This window comes from Nematostella vectensis, chromosome 6 (assembly GCF_932526225.1).
Source record: "Nematostella vectensis chromosome 6, jaNemVect1.1, whole genome shotgun sequence".
NCBI classification, from domain to species: Eukaryota; Metazoa; Cnidaria; class Anthozoa; order Actiniaria; family Edwardsiidae; genus Nematostella; species Nematostella vectensis.
In genome coordinates this window covers 8,848,589-8,873,638 of record NC_064039.1, presented here as the reverse complement: position 1 = coordinate 8,873,638, position 25,050 = coordinate 8,848,589, and the positions used below count along the sequence as shown (strand labels likewise).

Here is a 25,050-nt window from a genome sequence, read left to right as displayed (position 1 = left end):
ATAGTACTTTTGTGCTCGATATCACAGGCTGTGATGATGATACTAACTTTCTTCCTAGGTGATTTAATAATAATGTAGTTAGTTTTCTTAAAGTTAATGGATAATTTATTTGCATTGCAATATTTGATTACATTTAATAGTTCAGTGTTAATGGTTAGCTCTAAATCTTTAGGATTTTTAGATGAATAGAAAATGTTTGTATCGTCTGCAAATATCCTGAATTTCAGTTTTTTTTAGGAGTGTGGGAGGTCATTGATGTATAGAAGAAAAAGCAAAGGTCCAAGTGTTGACCCTTGTGGGACTCCGCAGGTAATTGGTTGAAGGTCCGATTCAGTGTTTCCTAATTTGACAAACTGTTTTCTTTCATTTAGGTAGCTTGAAAACCATTTTTGTGGGGTATCCCTAATTCCATATTTGTACATTTTTTCAAGTAAAATGTTATGGTTTAGGGTATCAAATGCCTTCGAGAAATCAAGGAGAATACCACAGGTCAGCATGTTTTGATCTAGTGCTGTTTTAAGGTTTTCGATAGTTTCTAAGATTGCATGCTCTGTAAAGTGGCCTTTCCTGAATCCAAACTGATATTGAAATAAGATATTATGCTTTTCAAGATAGAAGATTAATTGATCATATACAAGTTTTTCAAGGATTTTTTTAAAGGAGAAAAGAATAGCTATTGGCCTGTAGTTTCCTGGTTGAGAGGGGTCACTTTTAAATATTGGGGTTACTCGTGAGATTTTGAAGGTATTACAAAATAAAAGAAAGCATCAATAGAAAAAGGAGGTCCAAGAACGAAACAAGCAATAAAGCAGCAGCTAACAAAACTGAAAACATTCGAAGTTTTCGGGTACAGAGAATACTTGAGTGCTTTGAGAAACAGGCCCCTGGTTAAGCAGTTATAATCACACAAAAAACAGACTTGAAAAATAAACTGATTTATTCTGTTTTGTACATGGAGCATGCTATGTTCATGTTGACGCCGCCTCGGTTGGTGTTGTCGCCGCGGGTGCCCCCGTGGGTTCCCCCGTGGGTGGTGTTGTCGCCGCGGGTGCCACCGTGGGTGGTGTTGTCGCCGCGGGTGCTGCCGTGGGTGGTGTTGTCGCCGCGGGTGACCCGGTGGGTGGTGTTGTTGCCGCGGGTGTTTTTCTTTGGGCTGAAATGGACAAACTAGTTTTTGTTTTTACCAATTGGGATTATTTAATACAATGAGATTACTTTTAAGTATTTTAAAAGAGAATTTGCTCAGTATCATAAACACAACGCGACGGTCCGCCTCAACCTGATCATAATAAAGCTTGACTTGAAATTGAACTTGAAAAGTTGATAAATTTCAGCATCTCTGAATCGTCTTTTGCCCTGGGACTACTTTATTTATGCAATTATCAATACAGCATACACAAATCAATATCGTAAATATAAAAATTTACTAGGGGAGGGCCCTAGTAGTTTAAATATTGTTCTGTAAATTTTGTGGAAAAAGATATCTGTATCACAGACCTCTCATGAATCTATCAAACAAGCGGAAGGCAAGTTTGCCATCCTCGTCAGGTTTGGCCTCCTGCTGGTCCCCGATAAACTTCAGGCCCCTTCCTCTTGTGCCGTAGCAGGATGTGGTCGTCCCTTTGCCGTGCCGTCCAAACATAAGGACGACCACATCCACGCCGTGCTCCTTTTGAAGGACATCTGCCTGTGGATCATGATACAAGCAAAAATAATTACTTCTTTTGCTAAACAAATATTCTTACAGTTATTATAATACAGCGTTCGCTGGTTCGTAAGGGTGATTTATCATGGACAATTTTTATTAAAGACTTTTATCGGATTTGAGCCACTGTGGAAGAAAAGCCAAAATTCATATAGTCTCTGGTCTTGCCTGCGAAAAGAGCCAGCTGCAGTATAGCCCTCTGCCTATCTGTGTAATTGTTATTATTGGGAGTAAAGGCATAAAAATTACTTACATAATAATAATAATAATAATAACAACAACAACAACAACAACAACAACAACAACAACAACAACAACAACAACAACAACAACAACAACAACAACAACAACAATAATAATAATGATGACATATGATGATGATAATGATGAGGATGATGATGATTACAGTGGTAATGACAAAATATAACTAGTGTACTGTCTATGGCATCCAGCCTATTTCTCGGTTTCCGTGGTATGCCCACTACGAAACGGTCAAAATATATCTGTTTGGCATAAATGATAGATCAGAAAGAATACTAAATAACATAATTCGGCATTTGTAAAGACTTTGCAGCTAATCGACCGACCGAGTATAGCGGATATACAGTTATGCTTAGCCAGTTTTAATGTTAATTGAAATAAGTGTATTGCAGTCGTTGCCATCATTGTATGATATATCCATTGAAATACTAAGGAAAAAGTTCAACATGGAATCAAAAGAGTTGGATTTCTTAACTACAAAGACAAACATTTCTTAACTGCAAAATCGAAAACTTTAGCGAACAACTCAAGCTAGTAATAATAATTAAAATGGTAACATGATGACATCAGTTTCGGCAGTGCACCCTCTAATAAATATACTTCTTTTAATGTCAAAGACATTCCACTCTCTTACTCTCTTTTTTCATTGCTCCATATTCTGTTTGGTATCTTTCATTAAGGGTGGTAAAGGGGGGTATGGATGACATTTTCACGGACATAAAAATGGCTTTCCACGTTTTACTGGCTGAAACAAACAGCGCCTAGAAAATAACTATAAGCTAGATCTGGGTTCACGTAGACTCAAAACTGCTAAATCATGTTAGATCACGTTCCACGGAGATGGAAAATGGACGATTTCATGTTTCTCGGCAGTGTAAAACGGCCATATCTCGTTTCACGAAGACACACTTTACCACCCTGTTCATTGGCTATTCTAATGAACATATAACGGGAGTTGTCCGGGAAATCTCCTAAAGATTGTTTTCTAAAGCTTGTTTTGTATGATTACGCAATACAGTATAATAATTAATCTTACCCTATCGAAAAGATGTCCCCTTTGGTGGGTGATATTCCCATCCCCCCTCATTTCCTTCTTTTTTGGGGGAGGGAAAGGGGCCTTGCACGTTGTACAAACTCTTCGTGCAAGGGCATTGCTGTCATTGCAGCTATGGCATCTCTAAAATACCATAGAGAAGAAGCATACAATTAACTGAAAGTGAAGCATACAATTAACATGCTGAAAGTGAAGCATACAATTAACATGCTGAAAGTGAAGCATACAATTAACATGCTGAAAGTGAAGCATACAATTAACATGCTGAAAGTGAAGCATACAATTAACATGCTGAAAGTGAAGCATACAATTAACATGCTGAAAGTGAAGCATACAATTAACATGCTGAAAGTGAAGCATACAATTAACATGCTGAAAGTGAAGCATACAATTAACATGCTGAAAGTGAAGCATACAATTAACATGATGAAAGTGAAGCATACAATTAACATGCTGAAAGGGCTTGGAATTATTTCACGTTTGTCGAGAAAACACCAGATTATACATATTCACAAATGGCAAAATTTTGGAAGACTAGCTGGAAAACCAACAAAGAAAGTGGACTTTTTAACTTTAAATCCTCTACTATCTTTTAAGAAATGTATAAGAGAGAACGCCAAAACGATGCCTATCTGATACCATTATGCACTAGTCAATTGAAACCCCTACCCTCATGGTCCTGGGGAAGGGTGGAGGATTAGACTTGAACAAAACTGAGAAACGCTATGCCCCCACTCCATCTGGACAACACTGCAGTCAAATGATTAGTGCAGTCAAGGTCACTAGTGTTAACCACCCTTCAGTAAACCTGAGAATTTTGGTGGCAAAAGGTTTGAAATTTGGATTGGAGTCTTGTTAACTTTGTGGTGCTCCTTTCCAGATCCAGTGAAAGATGCCCCTAATTGTATTTTTCAGCATGAGACAAAGACATCTTAATGCATCCGCCTATACAAATTTTAAATTATACCTTTTTGGGAGCTCCTCTCTTTCCAGGATCTGTAAAATAAAAGTAAATATGATTTAGGACATTTTGCTACAGGGGCATCTGACAATACTGATCTCGGCTGTTACTCTTGGTCAGTATACTTTCTGACCTTTCCCATGCAACTAGTAAAAATAGCTCCCTGATTTTTCAACTAACAAAAAAAGTGAAATAAAAAAAACACTCACCAAGCTTAGCTTGTCAAGCAAAGTGATATTGCATTGTTGTTGTCCTAACGGCCTCTAATGATAGGAAAATTGGTGTTAGTAACAAGAAGGGTGCATGTTATAGTTCTTATGGTAATTCGTGTGATTTTGACACCCTTCCCATTTCATAAGAAAATTTTTCCACTTGAAATAAGAAAAACATCGGGTGGTATCATAAATCATGGTTTGATATTGGACTTTTATGGATCACTTGTACAACTGATCATTTTCCTCAACATTTTCAGTCATATTTGTGACTAATTTTTTATAGCATTTTGAAAGCCAGTTGTGTGAATAACAATAATAATGACAATGATAAAACACAAAAAACAAAGCTTAAACAACCTTTTTCAACAACTTCGGCCATCATTAAAAATTACCCAAACATTTTTGTTACTGTAAATTCAATAATGCAACTAAAACTTGAAAATGGAAATAATGCTTTGATAAAATAGTGGAGCGGACACAAATTTTGATATTGTGTCAAGATCAATTATGTAAGAAATGAAAAAAGTTTGAAGTGAGAAGAGAAAAACAAATAGCAAACTCTTTATAAAGGATATGGGAGAATGGGTTGGGGTGGGGACATTCTTTACACCCCTACAACATATATTCCTCTAATACCCTTCATTAGGAATGGTTAGTGGATAATGTTCCAAGATGGCGGTAGAGGCACATAGACTGCTGTTATATTAAATATTGGACTGTATCAGACATTTAGGGTCTCTAATGTGCCAGATTTATTCACACAAATTCATTTTGTCTCAGCTTTTAGGCAGTTTTAGGGGTGGTCCAAGGAGGTGGTACATGGACCAGGGGTTCCATGTTTTGTGGTCTCCCAGTCCTTAGTCTCACCTTCCATAAACGTCTCAAACATTTTCTTAACCATTTTCCCAAGTTCATGGGCAGGCTTCTCCCCCTCGTGCCCAACAAAGGCTGCACCGGCACCTTCTGTGCCATAGCACTGTTGTGCCCAGACCATGTCTCTTAAATGTCAAAATGACAATGTCATTTTGGTGTTTCTGATGCAGGACGTCTGCCTAGAATCAAATAAATATGCAATGCTGTGAGGCCAGAGTATGAAATTTGAAACATGCTCCAAGAATGTGACTTGAGGGGACAGAACTTAAATTTAAGCTGACAGTGCAATAGTCTAAGGATACATTATTAGACTACATTTAGCTGCAACATAATAAACTGATTACATAATCTGAAGACTGCTGAGTGTGCATGTCTGCATGTATTCGCTTCATTGCTATTATTGTGTCATGCAAAATGATAACTTATTAATTATGTAATCCTTGACCATTCTTGCAGACATAAATCTTGGGCTAAAATGCGATATGGTGGTTCTGCATACATGTGTTTATCTGCACATGGTGCACAGTGTGGTTGAGCTGGCACCTTACCCTTCTTTTGCTCACACACAGAGGTTCCAAATGCGATATGGTGGTTCTGCATACACACGTTTATCTGCACATGGTGCACAGTGTGGTTGAGCTGGCACCTTTAAGAAAACCTATTAATTAACACTTTATTGACTGGGACTGAGGGAAACAGCAGGTTTTGTTGTCCTATTTTAACACAAAACAATGCTTTCCCAAGGTTCCAGTCAATGAAAGCTTTATTATCATAGAAAGTGTCACAATGTGAATGCAAAATGTGAGGGAATAAAAAGCAAACTCTATGTAAACCATTTGTAAATATTGACATGAATGAATGCAAAAGTTGTGTGACTTCCGGTTTAGTTTAATTCACAGTACTTAAATTGTACTGTTGCCATCATTGTTGCCTGGGGAAACCGTCAAATTTTTTCAAGTTCAGGTGATGCACCCTCTACCAAAATTAGATACTAGAAAACGTGAACTTTGACACTTGGTGTAAAATAGATGAAAAATGTTATTGTAATTGTTAATATCACACACCCTATAATACATCATGTCTTTCTGATTGGTTGGGTTGGTTGTCCCTTTCTTTTCAATAGCATCATGGTTCGACTTGACCTTCTTTGCAAAAATGTATGAGCAGTTTTCATTTTTGCAGCTGCGACATGCAGTAGGACAATTTGTACCACATTCTGGAAAGGCCTATGGTAATAAAAACAGAAATTTTAATAAAATAAATTATCATACAACTAAGAGCAAAGCTCTTTTTTATCCAGGTATGCACACAGAATCAATTGGAGACAATCCGCTTCAATACAATGGCCACCATTGTGACATGTAAAGCAGATAATGCTCAGGACAATGTCTGCTTTCCATGTTACAATAGAGGCTATCCCATCACTCTATGCGCATACCTGGAGAAAAAAGAGCAGCAATTTTCAATCTTTAGCGTAATTAATTTCACAAACATGATGCATAGAAGAGTAGCAGTAACTATTAATACAGTATTATAAACATGATAAATTATAAAAAAGATGAGACTTTCTTATTGAGTCAAACACTGTATGTCATACCTTAAGCCGCGGTACTATCTTCTTGTTTGGTGTCTGTGGTTTGTCTTTTAATAAAAAAGTAATAAAATGTGTTACAATATATTAAAGGTTTTTTTTGCATGGCCTGTAAAGTTTGCATGGCCTGTAAAGTAAGCATAACATTACCATAAACAGAATTTCATAACATATCACTAAAAAAATCTATATTTTTATATATTCTGTGTAAATTATTGCTGGCAATGTAATCTCTTAGTAAAAATGAGGATAATTATATTTAATATCGAGTTCGTGGGGTCCCGCATAGAGGAGGAGCTTGAGGGTATCTTTAAATGGATATCTAATAGCATCTGATTAGAAAGTATCTGATAATATCACAATATCCGGGAGTCCTGCATAAGGATGGATGAAGTATCTAAATAGATGTCTAATATCACTCCTGCAATTTATCCTGAATTATAAAATAGCGCTGATAGAAAGCATGGTATTCGGAATATATATTTGGTTTATAATAACATATTAGTACATTTGGTACGCATATTTAAGCCAACTTGGCTATAACAGTTTAGCAGCCGAAGATAATGTAACAGGGATGGTTTAGACGTGCAAACAACTTTGACTTGGGAACCTTTCTTCTTGAACTAAAGCAGCTGTATGGGGACCATGGACGAGAGTATTATCGCATGGTAGCTAATATATGCTCCATTGCTTTTGTAAGCTTATTTCAGAAATATTTCGGATCACGTTGAACGATCGAAGCATTCCACACGTGATAGATCATCGTACTTATCGATCAGGATTTCTTTATACTTTTCCCGCATTTGAACTACGAAATCGAAGTTTGTCAAAACGAGAGATCAAATATTTGAATAAAAATTTCACGCTCAATGAACAATTGACAAAACAAATCGTTTTAAGCCAAGTATTTCAAAAGGTACCGACCTCGCTTACCAGTCATCCTCGCTTGCTTCAATGCTTGCAATTGAATGCTTGAGTAGTCAACCATGTGATCAACAACACCTTAGCATCCGCGCCTTGCGCATGACAATGAATTAATGACTATCATTAATTCAGTGGTCAAATAACATTTAAGGATAATCGTTAATTCATTCTCGAGACCGTGTTGGTACCCAGACCTCCGCGGCCTACCGAGTAGGTACTCAGACTTCTGCGGCCTACCGAGTAGGTACCCAGATATCTGCGGCCTACCGAGTAGGTACCCAGATATCTGCGGCCTACCGAGTAGGTACCCAGACCTCCGGGGCCTAGCGAGTAGGTACCCAGACCTCCGCAGTCTACAGAGTAGGTACCCAGACCTCCGCGGTCTACCGATTAGGTACCCAGACTTCTGCGGCCTACCGAGTAGTCAAGCAGCAATAACTTAGATAACTCCAAATAAAAAATACAAAACTAAAATTCATATTTCACATTAAAAAAAATTTCAAAAAGTATTTAACATTCTTCAAAACTACCTGAAAGAGGCTGTGTGCACAAATACTGGAATACCTGTGTCCACAGGGACCCCCTTTTAAGTCAAGAAAAGGAAAGAGCAATAACGGTATGGTGGTCCATAAAGGCCTAGAAGCAAGGAGTCATGGGGGTAGGGGGGGGGCTTCCTTTACCGTTCACACAACCTCGTGAAATTTTCATTGAATCTCCATGTAACAGAGCTCTCCTACTTGTTATTGAATCAGGCTGATTGGGTAGTGAGAGCCTAAGGTTGTCTCGAACAGGGCAGAGGAAAGTCTGCGAAGATGCCTCGCGGCAAACCTGACAGGGACTAGACTGACATGTACGCACATTAGCTCGTAGCAGCGAATTAGGCCCGGCTGAGCGGCGGGGAAACATCGACGGATCAAATCCCTGGAACGAAGAAGACGAATCAAAACAGCTGCTATTGCAAAATAGAGAGTTTTAGTAGGGGCAACGGCGACGGCTTGGAAGAAGCTACCGTAAAAAATGCTTTAACGCTAAAGTGCTCAATTCTAAACTACTTTCTATTACGATAACCTAGTTAATACTTAGAGACAAAAATAAGGCTAGGACCCTATTTCACACAACTGTATTTGCAGCGCAAATGTATCCATCCCTACAGACCGTGAAACATGTGGTGTTTTCACGGCAACGTTTGCTAAAAGACGGCTAAAATGTAAAAGACAGAACGCATCTCCACGTGTTGATTTTGAGTTTTCTGCTGTAGCGCTTGGTAACCCTCCCTATTCAGCGTGGCGGTAGGGGGTAAGGGGGAGGAAACGTTTTGGGTCCCCTTGTCGAGTGCGGACAATGAGATTCATGCAGAGCTAGAGTCTAGTATTTGCAGGGGCGGGTCCAGGAAGTCCAAAAGGGAGGGGGGAGGGGCGAAACAAGAGTTTCAAGAAACTTGTGGTTGGGTTTCCTTGTATTTCTAAAAGTAGGGGGGCCTGGACCCGTATAATCATTTTGTACTTGGCTCAATCGAGTTTATTGCCTGTTTAAAATGCGGTGATGTTTAGCGGTGTTTGTGCCGCGTGGTAGCCGAGTCAATTCTTACTTGTAAAACCCGCGACTCCCAGACAATATTCCCGCTAAAGACTGCTCTTCGAGGAGTGGGAACGAGCCTTGGATTACCGCAGGGTTCCCAAAGGAGTCTTCGAACCACAGGCAGTACGTGTAGAGGAAGTCGCCATCGCGAACGGCGACAAAAGTGTGCCCTACAAAACGAACAGGCATAACAGTATTTCTGTATGTGAGCACTCAATCATACCTCAAACGACTCACGCGGTCAGGCTATTCACCCCACGTGATCATAGAATGCGACTCACGTGGTCTGGTTATTCATCCCACGTGGTCATAGAAAACGACTCACGTGGTCAGGTTATTCATCCCACGTGATCATAGAAAACGACTCACGTGGTCAGGCTATCCACCCCACGTGATCATAGAAAACGAGTCACGTGGTCAGGTTATTCATCCCACGTGATCTTAGAAAACGACTCACGTGGTCAGGTTATTTATCTCAAGTGATCATACGAATAAGTGGAAGTTTGTCACGTGCTTACCTCGTAGGACGAATGAGTGGAGGTATGTCACGTGCTTACCTCGTAGGACGAATGAGTGGGAGTATGTCACGTGTTTACCTCGTGGGACGAGGTAAACACGTGAGTGGGCGTATATCACGTGCTTACCTCGCAGGACGAATGAGTGGGCGTATGTCACGTGTTTACCTCGTAGGACAAATGATTGGGCATATGTCACGTGCTCACCGCGTGAAACCAATGAATGGTCGTATGTCACGTGCTTACCTCGCAGGACGAATGAGTGGGCGTATGTCCACATATCCCAGATCTTCTGCTTGAGCACGTGGCATGGGTCCCGCGATGAGCGCACCTTGCCTGGGCTCGTGTTGATAGATGGAGCCACCACCTGGTCACTAGACCGATCCACATAGATGAAGTGAACAAGACCAGGGAAGTCTTCGAGGTAGGTGGAAGGTGATTAAGGAACAACAAGACCCAGAGGAAAACGGGCTTGTATTGTAAAGATGTGGCAAATTGTGAGAAAAAAATACTTCAAATAGTGTACCTTATTACACTAAATTTTAACGACATCAAAATTTCGCGATTTTGACATGGCGATATTACGCGACACTTTATTTTCGCGATTTTATTATTTTCGTTAAAATCAGGTCACTTTATTTTCGCGAATTTACGATTTTTGGACAATAAAATCAGGCTTTAAGTTAATAAGAATGTGGCTTTAATCATTAATACTGTAACAAAAAACATGCGTCGGATAAATTTAGTTCCACAAAAATCTATAAATACAGTTCAGAATTGTCCAACAATACGGTATATATGTACATCAGAGGACTAAATAGGCAAGGTGTTCCCATAAAGTTTATAAAACGGCAAATATTTCACACAAAGGCTTTTTGTGTACTCATTTAATTTTCGCGACACTTTTTTTAAATTTTTTTAATCGCGAAATCCGCGAAAATAAAGTGTAATAACTAACAAGAATAATAATAAAAACACATGCCGGTACAATAGAACTCAGTAATCTAATCCCTTTTTGCTTGATTTTTTTACGGAAGATGTGTCTTTTTTGTCTGCCAGTCTTTTATACTCTTTGAGTGCCTGAGCCTTGCTCAATATTATTTTTGTGAATCAGCCACTCCTCCCGTCAAATATCAAATGGTCCGTCCCTTATAATATAGAGTTGTGTATTCTGTTGCTATGGCAACATCACTCAAAGGATATGCAGTCATGGTAACATTCCGCTGACCCTTGACCTGCAGGTAGTCCCCATAGTCACTCAGCCTCGTTTTCAGGTTTTCCTGGATCTGGCAGATCGCGCGCAAGTGTTTGTCAGAGGGGGTACTGTCTCGATCGCGACCTGAGAAAAAAGGGAGCGATGTATTGTTTAAAACTGTTGGGCATCTTTAAACCGGAGTTAGTGTCCTGTATACAGGTTTAGTATCGTTCCGGCTTAAAACAAAAGCAAAGGACTGCGGTAAAAAAACTGTCTTACTGCTGAAATCAATCTTCAAAAGAGATTTACTTAAAATAAACGTCTTTATTGCTTTACTATAGAATTTCAAGCTATTAACCAATAGAATAACGAGATTAAAGAAGCGAAAATTAACATCTTTTACATCCCATTGCCTACTAGCGTCTCCCTTCTTACGCGAATCATTACTTTAATCAGCTAAGAGTACTGGTTGCACCTAAAGACCCTCATAAGCCAACCAAATGAGCTTGTAGATAACAAATATATAAAGGAAGCATTACAACAATCTCATTATAATCAGGGGTGGTCAAAGTATTGTCATATAAAAAGTATTTAATAGCACAACCATGTCCTTCACATTGTTCTTCCCATATGTTGACCAGCTAACACACTGAGCCACCTGTGGTGAGAGTTCCCATACGCTGACGCACTAACATACTGGGCCACCTGTGGTGAGAGTCCCCATACACTGACGCACTAACATACTGGGCCACCTGTGGTGAGAGGCCCCATACACTGACATGCCAACACACTGGGCCACCTGTGGTGAGAGACCCCATATGCTGATGCACCAGCTTCCTGGGCCACCCTAAATAGAACAGTTAACTGCTGCCTTTAGTAGACAATATGGTCACTAGCAGGATGCTGGAGTAAGTACGCAGCTGCTTTGTCTCCTATTATCTTTGTTCTACAAAGGAGTTCTTTTACCTCTATTCTTCTCGTTCTTTGTGTCGAGGTGCGGATACTGTTCATTTGCCCAATCAAATTGCAGCTTGTAAGAGCTGCGTACTGACCTGGATGCTGATCTAACTAACCTGTGCAGTATAAGACGCTGAAGAGTGACTTAAGGTTGCGAATCATCCTGCCGACACCAGCCTCAAGGTTGGGTGGTAACTCCTCTCGATTGGTTGCTAGGAAACACTGCAAGTCACCACGCTTTACAGAGTTCCAATTGTCACGCAGTATTCGTACACGCTGGTCTACTGCAGTCTATGAATGGAATATAGCCAAAGAAGTCAACAGTATTACAGTATATACCGGTTTTCCATGTTATGAAGAAGTGTCATTAGAAAAAACAAATGAAGATGGGTCTTGAATAAACTACTTATGAGACTTTTTATTAACCTATTGACCCATGGCTGTTTTTAATCTGATTTGGACTAATTTTGGATTTTCCTTACCTCTTCATCAGATGTCAAATACTTGGGGCCTTACCAAAATTCGCATTATTTCTAGTTTTTAAAGGTTTTCACAAGTGCTCACAGAAATTCACAGAAAATGTGCTTAGCAGGGAAGGCAGTTGTATAGAGCTTACCCCTAAGGAAGCCTTGAGGATTTCTGAGATCCTTTTAATGCAAGACTCAAGTCTGTCCATGGTGGCCTGTGCAAACTGAGGTCCTCTGAGTCCAGCATCATTTGATACTTCCAGACGAGAGAGAACCTCAAGAGCTTGGTGAATCGGCACAGCAACAAACCCATGCCTCACCTCAAAATATACACATCTGTTAGGTATGGTGATGATAATTGTAATTGTAATGGATGATTAGATGAGGATGGTGATGGTGGTATGGTGATGGTGATAATGATGATGATGACTGTGATGATGGTGATGAGACAGGGGTAGTGCCCCCCCTTTTCTGAGCGGAAGTGTTTTTTTACATGAACATGCAGTTTTAAAATGTACCTAAGTGTTAGATGAATAAGTCATTTGCTCAATAAAAGCCAATATTATAAATTTTTTTAACTGTTTCTATCATTTTAATAGATACTCTATGTCAAACCCAGGTACCCCCCTCCTTGATGTTTAACAATAAAACTTCATTCAAACATAAAACACCGATAAATATTGTACCTCACTGACAAGAACAAGCACAGTTCCCTCGGCAATGTACACAAAGTGTAGAATGTGTGGTATGTAAGGGCAGTTTGAAGCATGTAGAAATCCAGGTTGCCGATAATACTCCTGTACATTAGCGGCAGGTGGTGGTACACTGTCTTGTGATGAACTGTCAGAATGCTCCTCCTCTGGTAAGCTTTGCTTACGATGGTTTTGACTGTCCTGCCAATCACAAGTAATAGTGAATACAATAAACTCAAGTCATAGGAAATTAAAAGTATATAAGAAGAGGTAGCCAAAAGTAGAGTGTAAAGTTTTCGGTGAGGAGCAATCATGGTAAATCACTATATAGCATAACATAAAACTGACAAAACTCCAAGTATTTAGAGCTGACAGATTTAGCTTTAGTTGTGGTCCCTAATTCACTATACCTTGTGCTCTGGGGTGTGTGCTCTCGGGGAGAAATATTCCTCTTGTAAAACTCCAGAAGCCTGTGTGATAGCCTCTAGTGAGGGTGGTGTTGACAATTCCTCAGTTGAGGGAGTGGAGGGTGGGGAGTAGAATGTATCTTCAAGTGATGAATTAAGACTTTCTGCTGCTTCTTGACTAGATTTTGAGATTGTGATGGGCTTGGAGGCTGGCCATCTTAACCTTGATGAATTTGAGACATGTGGTGTGCCATTTGATGTGTTTGTTATAATTTGGTCTATTGATGAAGGACTGCCTTTGCACACAGTCTGGTAGGCAAGGGGTGGTGGTGTGCGATTACTTGAATAGGGAATGACAGCAGAAGTATGTGGAAACACACTTTGAGCAAACAGCGTGATCATGAGTATGTCCGCTGCTTGGAGCTCAGATGCATTGCGACTGCAAAGAAAAAAGAGATAAGAGCAGGTAGGTTTATACAGCATCTTTCATAAATATATATTTACATATGAGTTCTTGGAAAAAGCATAATTGTTTAAACTACTACGATTGAGGTACTACCAAAACCACAAACCATTTTCTTACATGCTTTGACTTTGACTAATCCTTAGTAAAAGATGATAATGCTTCAGCCATAAACTAGATTCATCAAGCTCACAAAGTTGAATTGTACTTAAAAGTTCCAGAGGACCCTCACCTTGAATAAAGTGCCAGTAGCTTTGAGTTCACGAGAAGTAGAGTGTGCATGGTATTCTGATCTCCCTTGTTTTTGGATACAGACAGCGCTGAGTCCAGGAGGCTGACCGCCATCTCGCTCAACGACTGATTCACACTGATTCTCTCCACAGCCTTGGCAAATATATCATCTTTAGTACTATAGTTTGAGAGAGGTGTGGTAGCTCAGTTAAATGGGCTTGGGATATTTAAAGAGATGTAACAACCTGGCTCTATTTCTGGCATGCAGACATTCAGTTCTGGACAGGGGTTCCAACCCATACCATGGCAATGTTCAACAGATTGCCATATACATTGTAATTGTATCAAGAAAGATTATTATTATGTGAACTCGATGGGCTGGCAATCAGGGTCTATTCAAATAAAATTGCAAGAAGTTATCATTAAAAATATAAGATATCTCTAAAGTTTAGCTAGCTCAAATAGTACATTCTATTGATGTGAGTATACCTAGGCATTAGTTTCTCAACCAATGAACCTGCTTGTTCTTGCAAGGTTCCCGAGTTTTATATACTAAATAATCGTATACTCCATGTTGATAAGGGACATAAAAAACTGGGGGGGGGGGGGGCACAATACAAGAATACTGGGGGGTCAAGCCATACCAGTACTGGTAGTTTCCTAAAAAATATAGAAACAAAATAGGAGAAGGGGGCACAGGCCCCCTGGCCCCAATATAGTACTCTACCTCAACTAAAAAGCTCTGCTGTTGTGAACATAGCTCCTCCCATGTGTCAATCAAACTTCCAAGAGACTTCCAGACCCTATTGCGAGCAGACCTGACCTCTGGCTTCAGCATTTCAAGAGATGCACCAAAATACATCACAGCCAGGTTGTGAACAACTGATAGCTTTCGCTGCAAGAACTCCTCTGATTCCTCCCCACTGTTGCTTATTGCAAAAAATGTCAGATTGTCAAACTAGGAAAACAAGAGATAAAAGCTATTGATATAACAAATTTTGTAGGAGCACTGTGAGGTATTTAGTAGATTTAATTGATTACATGATTTGCAAAGGGATTGGCAAAATTATTAAATCCTTGCCTTTTAAATATAACATGTATATTATTGCATTGTGAAATAAATCTAGAATAAATACTTTTTTGTAGTTATTGTAAATGCTCATTTTAGTGCCTAGCTTCAAATTAGCACCCCCTGATAACGAACATAATCTTTAAAACTCCACCAAAAGCCGCATCAAAAGAGTAATAGTATAACTAAATGCAATGCTTTTATGAACTTTTTCTCACTGAGCAAAGCAAATAGTGTTTAACTTCTGGGCTTGAATTTAAAATATTTTTTAACCAATACTCGAAATGTGAGATATTTACTTTGAATAAGTGCCCCTTTCTAACCAAATTCAAATGAGCAAGCCCTGCCTCTTATGACTCTAAAAATTGAGAACCAAGCGTGCTTATATGAGCAATTACGGTAAATGAGAAACATCAAACTATAATGACAGATATAAAGGGGTAGGAGTCACCTCGCTGAAAAGAATAAAATAAAGATAAATGACTGGCCAAAAGCATAGTTCTTTCCTACTTATAAAAGTGCACAGATTTCTGATGGCTCAATAACAACATACCACAAATAGACCTCACCTGTCTAAACACAAACAATGTTCCATCTTGACAAGTAACTGACTGGTAGGGGTTTCCGAGATCATTCATGTGTGAAAATGATGCAATCATTGGAGAGAATATATGGGCAATGGAGCTGAGGTCAATACTATCCAACCCTTGAAAACTCTCCTTTGTAAATCCTGATTCCACTGCAACTTTGTGAACATGCTTGGCAAATACTTCATCTCCCCACAGAAATAATATGTCTATGGTCATAGAATTAACGACCACAGTCGCCTTCATTGTGTTAAGAGATTTGTGACGATGATGATGATGATAAATGATGATGATGTTGATCACATCATCTTATCAACCTTTCATAAAATCCAGCCATGCTCATATTTGCCTAAAGAGAAAAATGTAGTCGTAGTCAGTCAATGAGGAAAGTACACAGTTTGTCGAGTCAGTTTTTTTCCCCTGTACGGACAAAGAAAATAAATAATGCATTGCAGCCAAGTTTAAGTAACAAAATATAATGTGCCATCCGCATGACTTGAGTCCATCAAGTCACGAGGTAAGAGTGCGAGAGATAGAATAAACAATTCAGGGCTTTGAAAGTCGAACTTACAGCCAAAACAACATAGACTGTTGCTATTAACCCATGTATTAACCCATGATTACATCGTTATTAACCACGAAGAACATCCTCACAATTGGCAGAAACAAACTATAACGACATCTAACATCCTTCAACAGAGATTACCTTCAAAACATTCTCAAAGAGACTGGCACTAGCTCAAATTCCATGTTACCTCGTCGTGTGACCAAACGCACGATAATGTCCCGTGCTATTTTATCTCCATAAATACAATCGCGACTCGCGATGTTTCAGCGTATTTGAGGGAGGCTAGTCAAGATGCTGAGGATACTTTCACTTCTTGCTCTTTTAGTGGTTATTTCTGCTGTCTCGTTTGGGAAACAGGGGAGATCTTGCTACAACCGGAAGTTCGATGAAAACATACCGGAAGTCGTGTAAGTTTTGAAACTGACTATCGAATGAATATCTTAGTTCTCAATTGCAAACCTACTTGCTCTCGTGAATTATTTGCGCAGAAAAAAATGAAAAGTACTTCCTTTGCACCTACCGTCCTCCCCCCCCCCCCCCCCCCCCCCCCCCCCACAGTTTTATTACAAGAAAGTGTGGTAGGTGGGTGTGGCGACTGGCGAGCAGGACAGGATTTCGCTCCGTATTTCAAGGCTCGCTACAGCTCTAAATAGTTCTTCTAGTTCTGTAAAATAATTTTATCGCTAATTTTTTTGCCATTACCGTATTTTTAGAAAGACCCCAAGACCTCACGAGTACATCTTCATAGTACCCAAGGCGTTTGACTGGCGTGATGTGAATGGCACCAACTATGCCAGCACGACAAGAAACCAGCACATCCCTCAATACTGTGGCTCGTGTTGGGCCCACGGGACGACGAGTGCCATGGCCGACCGTATCAACATTCTCAGGAAAGGCAAATGGCCGTCCGCCTATCTCTCAGTACAACATGTACTTGACTGTGGTACGTTTTCTTGCTAAAAATATTACCAAGGTATTTGATGACCAGCAACTAATAATAGAAGAGTAAATTGATAAGAGAAACTAGTAAGAGAGAGGCAATTCTACTTTAAACTATTCTGATTATTTTAATTAACCAGGAAATCAAAGTTCAAACCACAGACTAATAGAATGAAATATAAATCATTCAGTAGATTATTGTAGATTTGTAACATTCTCAGGAAAGGCAAATGGCAGTCTGCCTTTCTTTCAGTGCAAGATGTATTTGACTGCGGTACGTGTGACCAGGGGAGGGCGTAGATCTTCTAAGGGGCGCAGAAATAGATATCGTATTCGAAGAGGAATCTGGTGGCGGAGAGAGTAGGTGTGCGTGTGTGTGTGGGGGGGGGGGGGGGGGGAGGAGGGGGAATTTTAACGAGGCCATATCTGCGCTTGAATGAAAATTCCGCCTTCGCGCGGACTCACATCTCCGCGTCGCTACAACTGGAAGTTCGATGAAAACATACCGGAAGTCGTGTGAGTTTTGAAACTGAATCGAATAAATATCTAAGTGTGACCATTGGCGGGCGTAGATCTTCTAAGGGACGCAGAAATAGATATCATAATCGAAGAGGAATCTCGTGGCGGAGAGGGTAGGTGTGGGTGTATGTGTATGTGTGTGTGTATGTGTATGTGTATGTGTGTGTGTGTGGGGGGGGGGGGGGGGGGTAATTTTAACGATGCCTTATATGCGCGTGAATGAAAATTTCGCCTTCGCGCGGACTCCCATCTCCGCGTCGCCCTGGGTCCCTGAGGATGGATCAGGTGATACAGGCGGTGATACTGCACTAGCTGTCTCGATATCGACAAACTATTTTGTCTCCTTTTAACTAAGAACATTCCATAGTTAGGCCATTCATGTAGTAAGAAAGAGAAAAAGCTTTATGTTGTTCAATATCATTTTGTATTATCATAGCTGACGCCGGTACCTGTCACGGTGGAGGAATGCTTGGTGTCTACAAGTATGCCCAAACTCATGGTATCCCAGATGAGACTTGTAACAACTACCAAGCCAAGGACCAGGGTTGCACTGACTTCAACCAGTGCGGCACATGCACTTCCTTTGGGGATTGTCACGCAATCCGTGTTTATAAGCATTGGAAAGTCAGTGAATACGGTACGAGTCACGCATTGCAATAACTAGAGGCATTTGAAAAGTCCACTCTTAAGGCCTAACATGATTGGCTAGATTACCCTCACTGTTCTATTGTATTCCCGTTCTTTGTCTGTGTTGCATCAATCCAAACCAATCGAATGCGGTGAAATCTTCCAATAGCTTCTACATGGCCCCATTTGAAGAGAAGTGTAGAAGTCACTGAATACAGGAAACACCCGTGTATAAGTACCTAGAGGCTAACATTTTGTGGTTTTAGCAACCTTTTTATATAAGAACTGGTCTGCTGGTTGAGACTAATAAGTTCTTGTTTGAAAGATCGCTCTTGAAATGTTTTGTCAAGAAGCAAGAGAAAGATATTTTTTGGTGCATTGCATAGAGGTATTTGAATACAACATGGGCTTAATCATAATCATAATCATAATCATAATCATAATCATAATCATAATCATAATCATAATCATAATCATAATCATAATCATAATCATTATCATAATAATAATAATAATAATAATAATAATAATAATAATAATAATAATAATAATAATAATAATAATAATAATAATAATAATAATAATAATAATACCCGTCATCCGTCGGTTTTGTTTGTTTACCAAAAAAGAATTGCAAGCTAGAATTGAAAGTCGTATGTAGGGTTGGATTCATATAAAAAAATAGAGCAACAAAAGTCAAAGTACCGAAAAGAGAACATAGCTTTTTGTCTGAGACTGCGCGTGCAGTTGAGCTCAACCAAAACGTCAACACAAATGTCGAATCTGATTGGCTCATCCGCGCGTCTAAAAATAGCCTGATCCTAGGAAACGCCGTGACACTTATATAGTACCAGAATGTGGGGAAGTTGATTGCCCCTACTTATGAGCCCCTGAATCAGTTTATTGTCCATTGTCATAGTCTAGGACTAAATTACATGGGTGGTCAGCAAACATATAGGAATTTATACATGTATATACATCTTTTCAGAATTTAGAGTTATTGTTATAGTGACTGCTATTGTTCTGTGTATATGAAAAGGGAAAAACCAATTAAGAACCTAAACAGCCTGATTTGTCAAAAGATACCTCGATTTATAAGAACCTATCCAGTCTGATCTTAAACATTCTAGGTTCTCGAAGTCGGTACGATAAGTCAGAGGATAAGTGATTTTAGTAGTACAATACCACAGGTAGACTGAGAGAGTACTACAATACCACAGCTAGACCGGTGCATGAGGAGAGTTCAGGAACTGGACTACTAAAAAGGTGGCTTGATACGCCATCCTAAACACAGATGATTAATCCATAGAAATGCGTAATTGCAGGTCGCGTGAGTGGTCGTGACAGGATGATGGCGGAGATCTTCGCGCGTGGTCCGATCGCGTGTGGTATCGAGGCTACATCCCGGCTTGAGCAGTATACGGGAGGCGTGTACACAGAGTACGACCCGAATCCTCAGATCAACCATATCGTGTCGGTAGTGGGGTGGGGTGTGGACGACGGCGTGGAGTACTGGGTCGTGCGTAATTCCTGGGGAACCCCATGGGGGGAGAACGGTTTTCTGAAGATTGTGACGAGTAGTTACAAGAACGGTCAAGGAAATGACTACAATCTTGCCATTGAACAAGACTGCGCGTTTGCCGTGCCGATTGTATGAGTTTGATTACCCTCTAAATAAAAAAAATGATATCTCGTCTGCTTTGAGATTTGAGCTTCTCTCTGTCATCGTATATAAGCGCATCGTATATCGATTGTTTCTAGGTCTAATTCAGATGTCAGAAGAGAAAATTTTCAAAACATTTAGCTTCATGTTTAACCTATGATACTAACACATAAGCTCCACCATTAGAGGCGTGGCTTTCCTATCCACCCACATTACACAGTTTTTCGAGGAATCTCAGACTGGTACTAATATAAGAACGATTGCGCATGAAATAACAGTCATTGTCTCAGTATGCATATTGTTTGTACTGTCTCCCTCTTGACTGCAGAAACATAAAGACATTGCACCCCAAGACGGCTTTGGAGTTTTAACCTCTTGCATGCAACTTTCCCTAAATTGGCTCCCTGTGTCAAATAACACGTGATCATTCACATTTCTATGCTTCCCGTCACGAAGTTGTCTCGTGACCATAAAGTTTTTTATAAAGCTTTCAGTTCTGAAGTTTATCCGTCTATCGTTTCCTGACTCCGGCTTCTTGATTCAGCATGATACTGGCTTGGTGTTTTCTAGCCCTTATTGTGGGCACCCAGGCTTTGCCAAATGATAAGATCCACCAGATGAAATCTAGCAATGGCGGATGTTACGATCGCAAGTACGACAAAGGAATCAAGCCTGTTATGTAAGTCGCGAGTTTGAGCTTATTTTTCCAACGTAGTTATGCCCGAGTTATGTTTGCTTATTCAGAACGGTTTCTAAGCTTATCTGTGGTAGCCAGTCCACGAATAGTTTGTGCAAAACGTAAGCTCAACTTATTTCCATTGCAACAACAAATGTTTCCACAAAACAATTATACACATCCTGCACAAAACTAGTTTTGAGAATGCTAGGTATTCAGTGTTTTTTCAGTGAGCCATTTGAGAGTGTAATTGTATTTATTTTTTTATATTTTTGCGTCCAAACCTTGATCAAGCGTAAAAGCAATAACTTGGATCTTCCTTTGTTTATGTTTTGCTTTGTTTGTCCATGCATGTGTTTTACTTAGCTCAAACAAACAGAACGAGTATCTTTCCATAAAAATAATTTTAGGCGAGAATTTGAAAAGAATATAGCAACTATTCCACCATTTGTTTAGAAAACTGCTTAATACAGATTTGAACCAGTTTTGAATAAAAAAAACTGTTTTTTTGTCCATATGCGGAAGTTTTTATTGCATAATCAATACATTATTTTTCACAGTTATTGTAATGGTTGTTCTTTCATTTAGAAAAAAAATATTTGCAATTTAATATTAGGATATGTATTTAATCCCATGTTTTATTACTGATTCAATTTTATTTCATAGTAAAACAAAGCGTCCTCATGAATACCTTAACATGGCAAAGCTCCCTACGTCATTTGACTGGCGTGATGTGAATGGCACCAACTATGCCAGCACGACAAGAAACCAGCACATCCCTCAATACTGCGGCTCGTGTTGGGCCCACGGGACGACAAGTGCCATGGCCGACCGCATTAACATTCTCAGAAAAGGCAAATGGCCGTCTGCCTATCTCTCAGTACAACATGTACTTGACTGTGGTATGTTTTCTTGCTAAAAATTTATCAAGGTATTTGTCATTTCATGATGACCAGCAACTAATAAGAGAAGAGTCAATTGATAAGAGAAACTAGTAAGAGAAAGGCAATTCTACTTTAAACTATGCTGATTATTTTTAATTAACCAGAAAATCAAAGTTTAAACAACAGATGAATAAAATAAAATATAAATCATTCAGTAGATTATTGTAGATTTGTAAGGTGTCATTGGATCAGCCTTTTTTACTTATGGATTAAAGTTATGTTTGCTTTCTGATCCTCTCAGAGGAGAATACAGATACAAATCTGCCAATGAATTTCCTGTAAAAATATTTTCTACGTTTCATACCATTTTGTATTATCATAGCTAATGCTGGTACCTGTCACGGTGGAGGAATGCTTGGCGTCTACCAGTACGCCAAAACTCATGGTATCCCAGATGAGACTTGTAACAACTACCAAGCCAAGGACCAGGATTGCAAAGACTTCAACAAGTGTGGCACATGCACTACCTTTGGGGAGTGTCATGTTATTAAGAATTACAGTCTCTGGAAGGCTGAGGAATATGGTAAGATATTTTTTTCTTTTTGAGCTTTCTTGTGTAAGCCTGCAAAACCTGCAATTTTATCATCATAGCATCCATTAAAAACGTATGTGCATTGGACTTATCTGCAGTCATTTTAGTGATTTTAGTCATTAATTGAATTTGGTAAGCCAAAGGCCAAACAATATTTTGGTGGCAATTCCACAGCTTTAGATAAGTGTGAATTATCCCTTTAACCTTGAGCGACTACAGGCTAGACACTGGTTCTTTTTGGTAGGATTAATAATTTTACACATCTAGCCAGGGCCGTAGTAGTGGGTGGGGCACTGGGGGCACATGCCCCCCCCCCCCAATATTTTCAAAAATTATAAGAAAATGACCAGTAGGGTTGTGGCCGTGATCCCAAATATTTTCTTAATGTTTTTGTATTGTGTCCCCCAATATTTTGAGGTCTGCTATGGCACTGCTGGCACAAACTATTAAACAAAAGCTCTTTGTCTTTGTAGGCAACGTGAATGGCCGTGAAAAGATGATGGCCGAGATTTTTGCCCGTGGTCCCATTGCATGTGGAATCATGGCCACACCCAATCTGGAAATTTACACTAAAGGTGTCTACAAAGAGCACAACACATCCCCTGAGATCAACCACATTGTATCTGTCATGGGATGGGGTGTGGAAAACGGTGAAGAGTACTGGGTTGTGCGCAACTCATGGGGTACCCCCTGGGGAGAGGAGGGCTTTTTTAGGATTGTCACCAGTGCCTATAAGGATGGTCAGGGTAACGATTACAACTTGGCAATTGAGCAAGACTGTGCCTTTGCTGTACCAAGTGTGTGAATATGTCTTATACCAGCTTATGAGGTCAACTATTTCTTTTATTGTATTGTGTGAATTTTGTATTTCTTTATAGTAATATCTTGTGTTGTATTATAGTATTATGTCGCATTATTTGCCTTTTTAGCATCTCTTATTTAATATAATGCTATAATGCTTATAACATAAATCAATTAAAATTGTGACTCAATGAATATTAAATACCTTAATACATATTGTTTTTGTTTCTTTTTATTTGTAGAAGATGGCTTAGTAATATATATTTAAAGTATTCTATTAGAACAACACATTGAAATAAATCAACAAATGGTAGAAGTTTTATGTTAATTTCCTATCTTAAAACAAAACTGACGTTTTGAGCATTAGCATTTTTATCCTGTCTTGTCTTGTTTTTAAGCCACATTCCCCCCCCCCCCTCCCCAACGAAAAAACCTGTGACAAAATCAATTAGAATCCATTGACATTGCGGTTAAAAAAAAACACCCTCTAACCCAAGTACATCATAAGAATCCAGTGCTTTTGTTAAAAAGTAGCGAACAGGTCTCTGTCACTTTCAAACAGTTTGTTCCAGAAAAACTTCATAATTGCAAAGTAAAACGTCGCCTCCGTTGCGTTCATAATGATACCAATCGCCTGCAGTACTTTTGGTCTGCGCTCAAACTCGTGAATGCCGGTAATGTCTAGTGCGGCCTGGGACGACATCAAAATAAACAGATAGAAATTTTCCAGGAAAAACGCTACAAGCGTTGAATAGTAACACAAAGGGAGACCACGGGCAGAGCTGTGCTTCCGAGGCGCGGGAACAAAATTCCACAGGCATACCACAAAGAATATCGGTAGTTCCTCTAGAATAAACCCCACTTCAATTAATGCAATGACAGCTAAGTGCTCGTGAGAGATGAGGATGACGTTGTAGGTTATCACGACAAGAAGTTGAAGTAGCAAAGACCAAAACCTTGCTATTCGAATGAGCTTGTAAAGTATTACGGTGTTTCCCGGAAATTCTGGTAGGAGCTGAACCACAGCGATAGCAATGGTGGCATTCACGCTTGACGAGACCTGCCATGCGAGCTCGAACTGGGTGGGATAGGGATACACGTTGAAGTTACCGCATCGTAACGTCGCTAGCTTGGCGCGGAAGAAGCATTCGGTGGCGTACACTGAGTACAACACCAAGCTAACGTACCTCCACACTATAAACGCCAGATAGATATAAATCAAAATGGATGTTTTCTTTACTGTTCTATCACACTCTGTGAGGCTTGGGGGCGCATGCCTTCCACATTCTATCTTGGTCGACCCTTTCTCTTCATCTACGTTTGTCTGAGCTCCATTTTCTTGGTTCATTCACTTGGCTCCGTCCCATTTAAGATCTCCTCGATGTCTTTGCGCGCGTCACCTGTATGCTTTTCCTTCATTTTCTTTCACAAACGCAGACAATATGATACGCCTATCAAATTCTAGACTTATAACCCCATGACATCATACCCGTACAGATCGCGCTTTAAGCGGACCACCAGTATTCCGCCACTTGTCCGCCTCGTTCCAAGGAGTTTGCGCGGTTACCCTTTGATTTCCCGCCTGCTTGAGTCAGCTCCGAAAGCGTCCGCCATTTTGGATATCCGAATGAGTAGAGTTGACCGAGAGAAGACTGAGGACGAGGCTACAACTGGCGCTTATCCACAACAATAACACGTATCAATGACAACAGGTATCTCAACGCTAAAGAAAATCTGCCGTTTACCCCGCCCCTAATAGCGCCTTATCAGACAATTCGCGTGCTTGTATGTTTACTATCACTTTAATACGGGGCGCCGCGCTAACATAATACGTCATCGCAAAATGAATTTGTCTTTCTCTCTAACTACAGTAACTAGTCAATAGAGGGAAGTAGATAGCAGTGGACGGTTAGCTCCCCCCCCTCCCCCCCACCGCCCCACCTTGGTCACCATGCTGTCTCTTCTTTCAATGGAAAATTCCTTTTTATAATATGTTCTCCAAAATATCTAAACGGCATACGAACATCCCCCCCCCC

At 39.9% G+C, this 25,050-nt stretch overlaps 6 protein-coding genes and 1 long non-coding RNA gene across 8 annotated transcripts in view; 3 read left to right on the top strand and 4 right to left on the bottom strand.

Moving 5' to 3' along the window:
* The window catches only part of LOC125567895, a 3,873-nt gene extending 3,445 nt beyond the window's left edge, over positions 1 to 428 (top strand). The window contains exon 3 of the long non-coding RNA XR_007311887.1: positions 238 to 428. This is a non-coding gene — a long non-coding RNA (uncharacterized LOC125567895). The remainder of the gene's footprint in view (positions 1 to 237) is intronic.
* Positions 1 to 16,477, bottom strand: part of LOC5508585 (Hermansky-Pudlak syndrome 1 protein) — a 29,337-nt gene extending 12,860 nt beyond the window's left edge. Inside the window, exons 1-12 of the mRNA XM_048728827.1 lie at positions 16,317 to 16,477; positions 15,728 to 16,094; positions 14,817 to 15,047; positions 14,091 to 14,242; positions 13,399 to 13,834; positions 12,983 to 13,189; positions 12,446 to 12,616; positions 11,946 to 12,120; positions 10,881 to 11,016; positions 9,924 to 10,105; positions 9,173 to 9,332; positions 7,809 to 8,505 (exon numbers count right to left, since the gene is read on the bottom strand). Coding sequence (XP_048584784.1) covers positions 8,325 to 8,505; positions 9,173 to 9,332; positions 9,924 to 10,105; positions 10,881 to 11,016; positions 11,946 to 12,120; positions 12,446 to 12,616; positions 12,983 to 13,189; positions 13,399 to 13,834; positions 14,091 to 14,242; positions 14,817 to 15,047; positions 15,728 to 15,991 — 2,295 coding nt within the window. The 5' untranslated portion in view covers positions 15,992 to 16,094; positions 16,317 to 16,477 and the 3' untranslated portion in view covers positions 7,809 to 8,324. The remainder of the gene's footprint in view (positions 1 to 7,808; positions 8,506 to 9,172; positions 9,333 to 9,923; positions 10,106 to 10,880; positions 11,017 to 11,945; positions 12,121 to 12,445; positions 12,617 to 12,982; positions 13,190 to 13,398; positions 13,835 to 14,090; positions 14,243 to 14,816; positions 15,048 to 15,727; positions 16,095 to 16,316) is intronic.
* LOC125567894 (classical arabinogalactan protein 4-like) lies at positions 920 to 2,008 on the bottom strand. The gene is made up of 2 exons (XM_048728835.1): positions 1,498 to 2,008; positions 920 to 1,153 (listed from the first exon to the last, which is right to left on the bottom strand). The coding sequence occupies exons 1-2, from the start codon at positions 1,640 to 1,642 to the stop codon at positions 969 to 971; spliced, it is 330 nt and encodes a 109-aa protein (XP_048584792.1). The 5' UTR covers positions 1,643 to 2,008; the 3' UTR covers positions 920 to 968.
* On the bottom strand, positions 4,452 to 7,753 carry LOC125556785. Of its 2 annotated transcripts, none has more exons than XM_048728833.1 (4): positions 7,585 to 7,753; positions 6,667 to 6,710; positions 6,134 to 6,295; positions 4,452 to 5,248 (listed from the first exon to the last, which is right to left on the bottom strand). In XM_048728833.1, exons 1-4 carry the CDS (start codon positions 7,646 to 7,648, stop codon positions 5,108 to 5,110), a joined length of 411 nt encoding a protein of 136 aa, XP_048584790.1. In that variant the 5' UTR covers positions 7,649 to 7,753; the 3' UTR covers positions 4,452 to 5,107. The 2 variants fall into 2 exon arrangements, with proteins under 2 accessions (XP_048584790.1, XP_048584791.1); XM_048728834.1 differs by having other exon boundaries at positions 5,196 to 5,715.
* Positions 16,478 to 16,512: 35 nt separating the features above from the next.
* Positions 16,513 to 20,094, top strand: LOC5508584 (cathepsin Z). Its single transcript, XM_032377385.2, has 4 exons — positions 16,513 to 16,720; positions 17,027 to 17,256; positions 18,208 to 18,408; positions 19,724 to 20,094. The coding sequence occupies exons 1-4, from the start codon at positions 16,605 to 16,607 to the stop codon at positions 20,053 to 20,055; spliced, it is 879 nt and encodes a 292-aa protein (XP_032233276.2). The 5' UTR covers positions 16,513 to 16,604; the 3' UTR covers positions 20,056 to 20,094.
* A 406-nt stretch (positions 20,095 to 20,500) lies between these two features.
* On the top strand, positions 20,501 to 23,230 carry LOC5508589 (cathepsin Z). The gene is made up of 4 exons (XM_001629133.3): positions 20,501 to 20,740; positions 21,404 to 21,639; positions 22,004 to 22,204; positions 22,687 to 23,230. Exons 1-4 carry the CDS (start codon positions 20,607 to 20,609, stop codon positions 23,016 to 23,018), a joined length of 903 nt encoding a protein of 300 aa, XP_001629183.3. The 5' UTR covers positions 20,501 to 20,606; the 3' UTR covers positions 23,019 to 23,230.
* On the bottom strand, positions 23,060 to 24,673 carry LOC116615617. The gene has a single exon (XM_032377387.2). It carries the CDS (start codon positions 24,360 to 24,362, stop codon positions 23,538 to 23,540), a length of 825 nt encoding a protein of 274 aa, XP_032233278.1. The 5' UTR covers positions 24,363 to 24,673; the 3' UTR covers positions 23,060 to 23,537.
* Between the last annotated feature and the right edge of the window lie 377 nt (positions 24,674 to 25,050).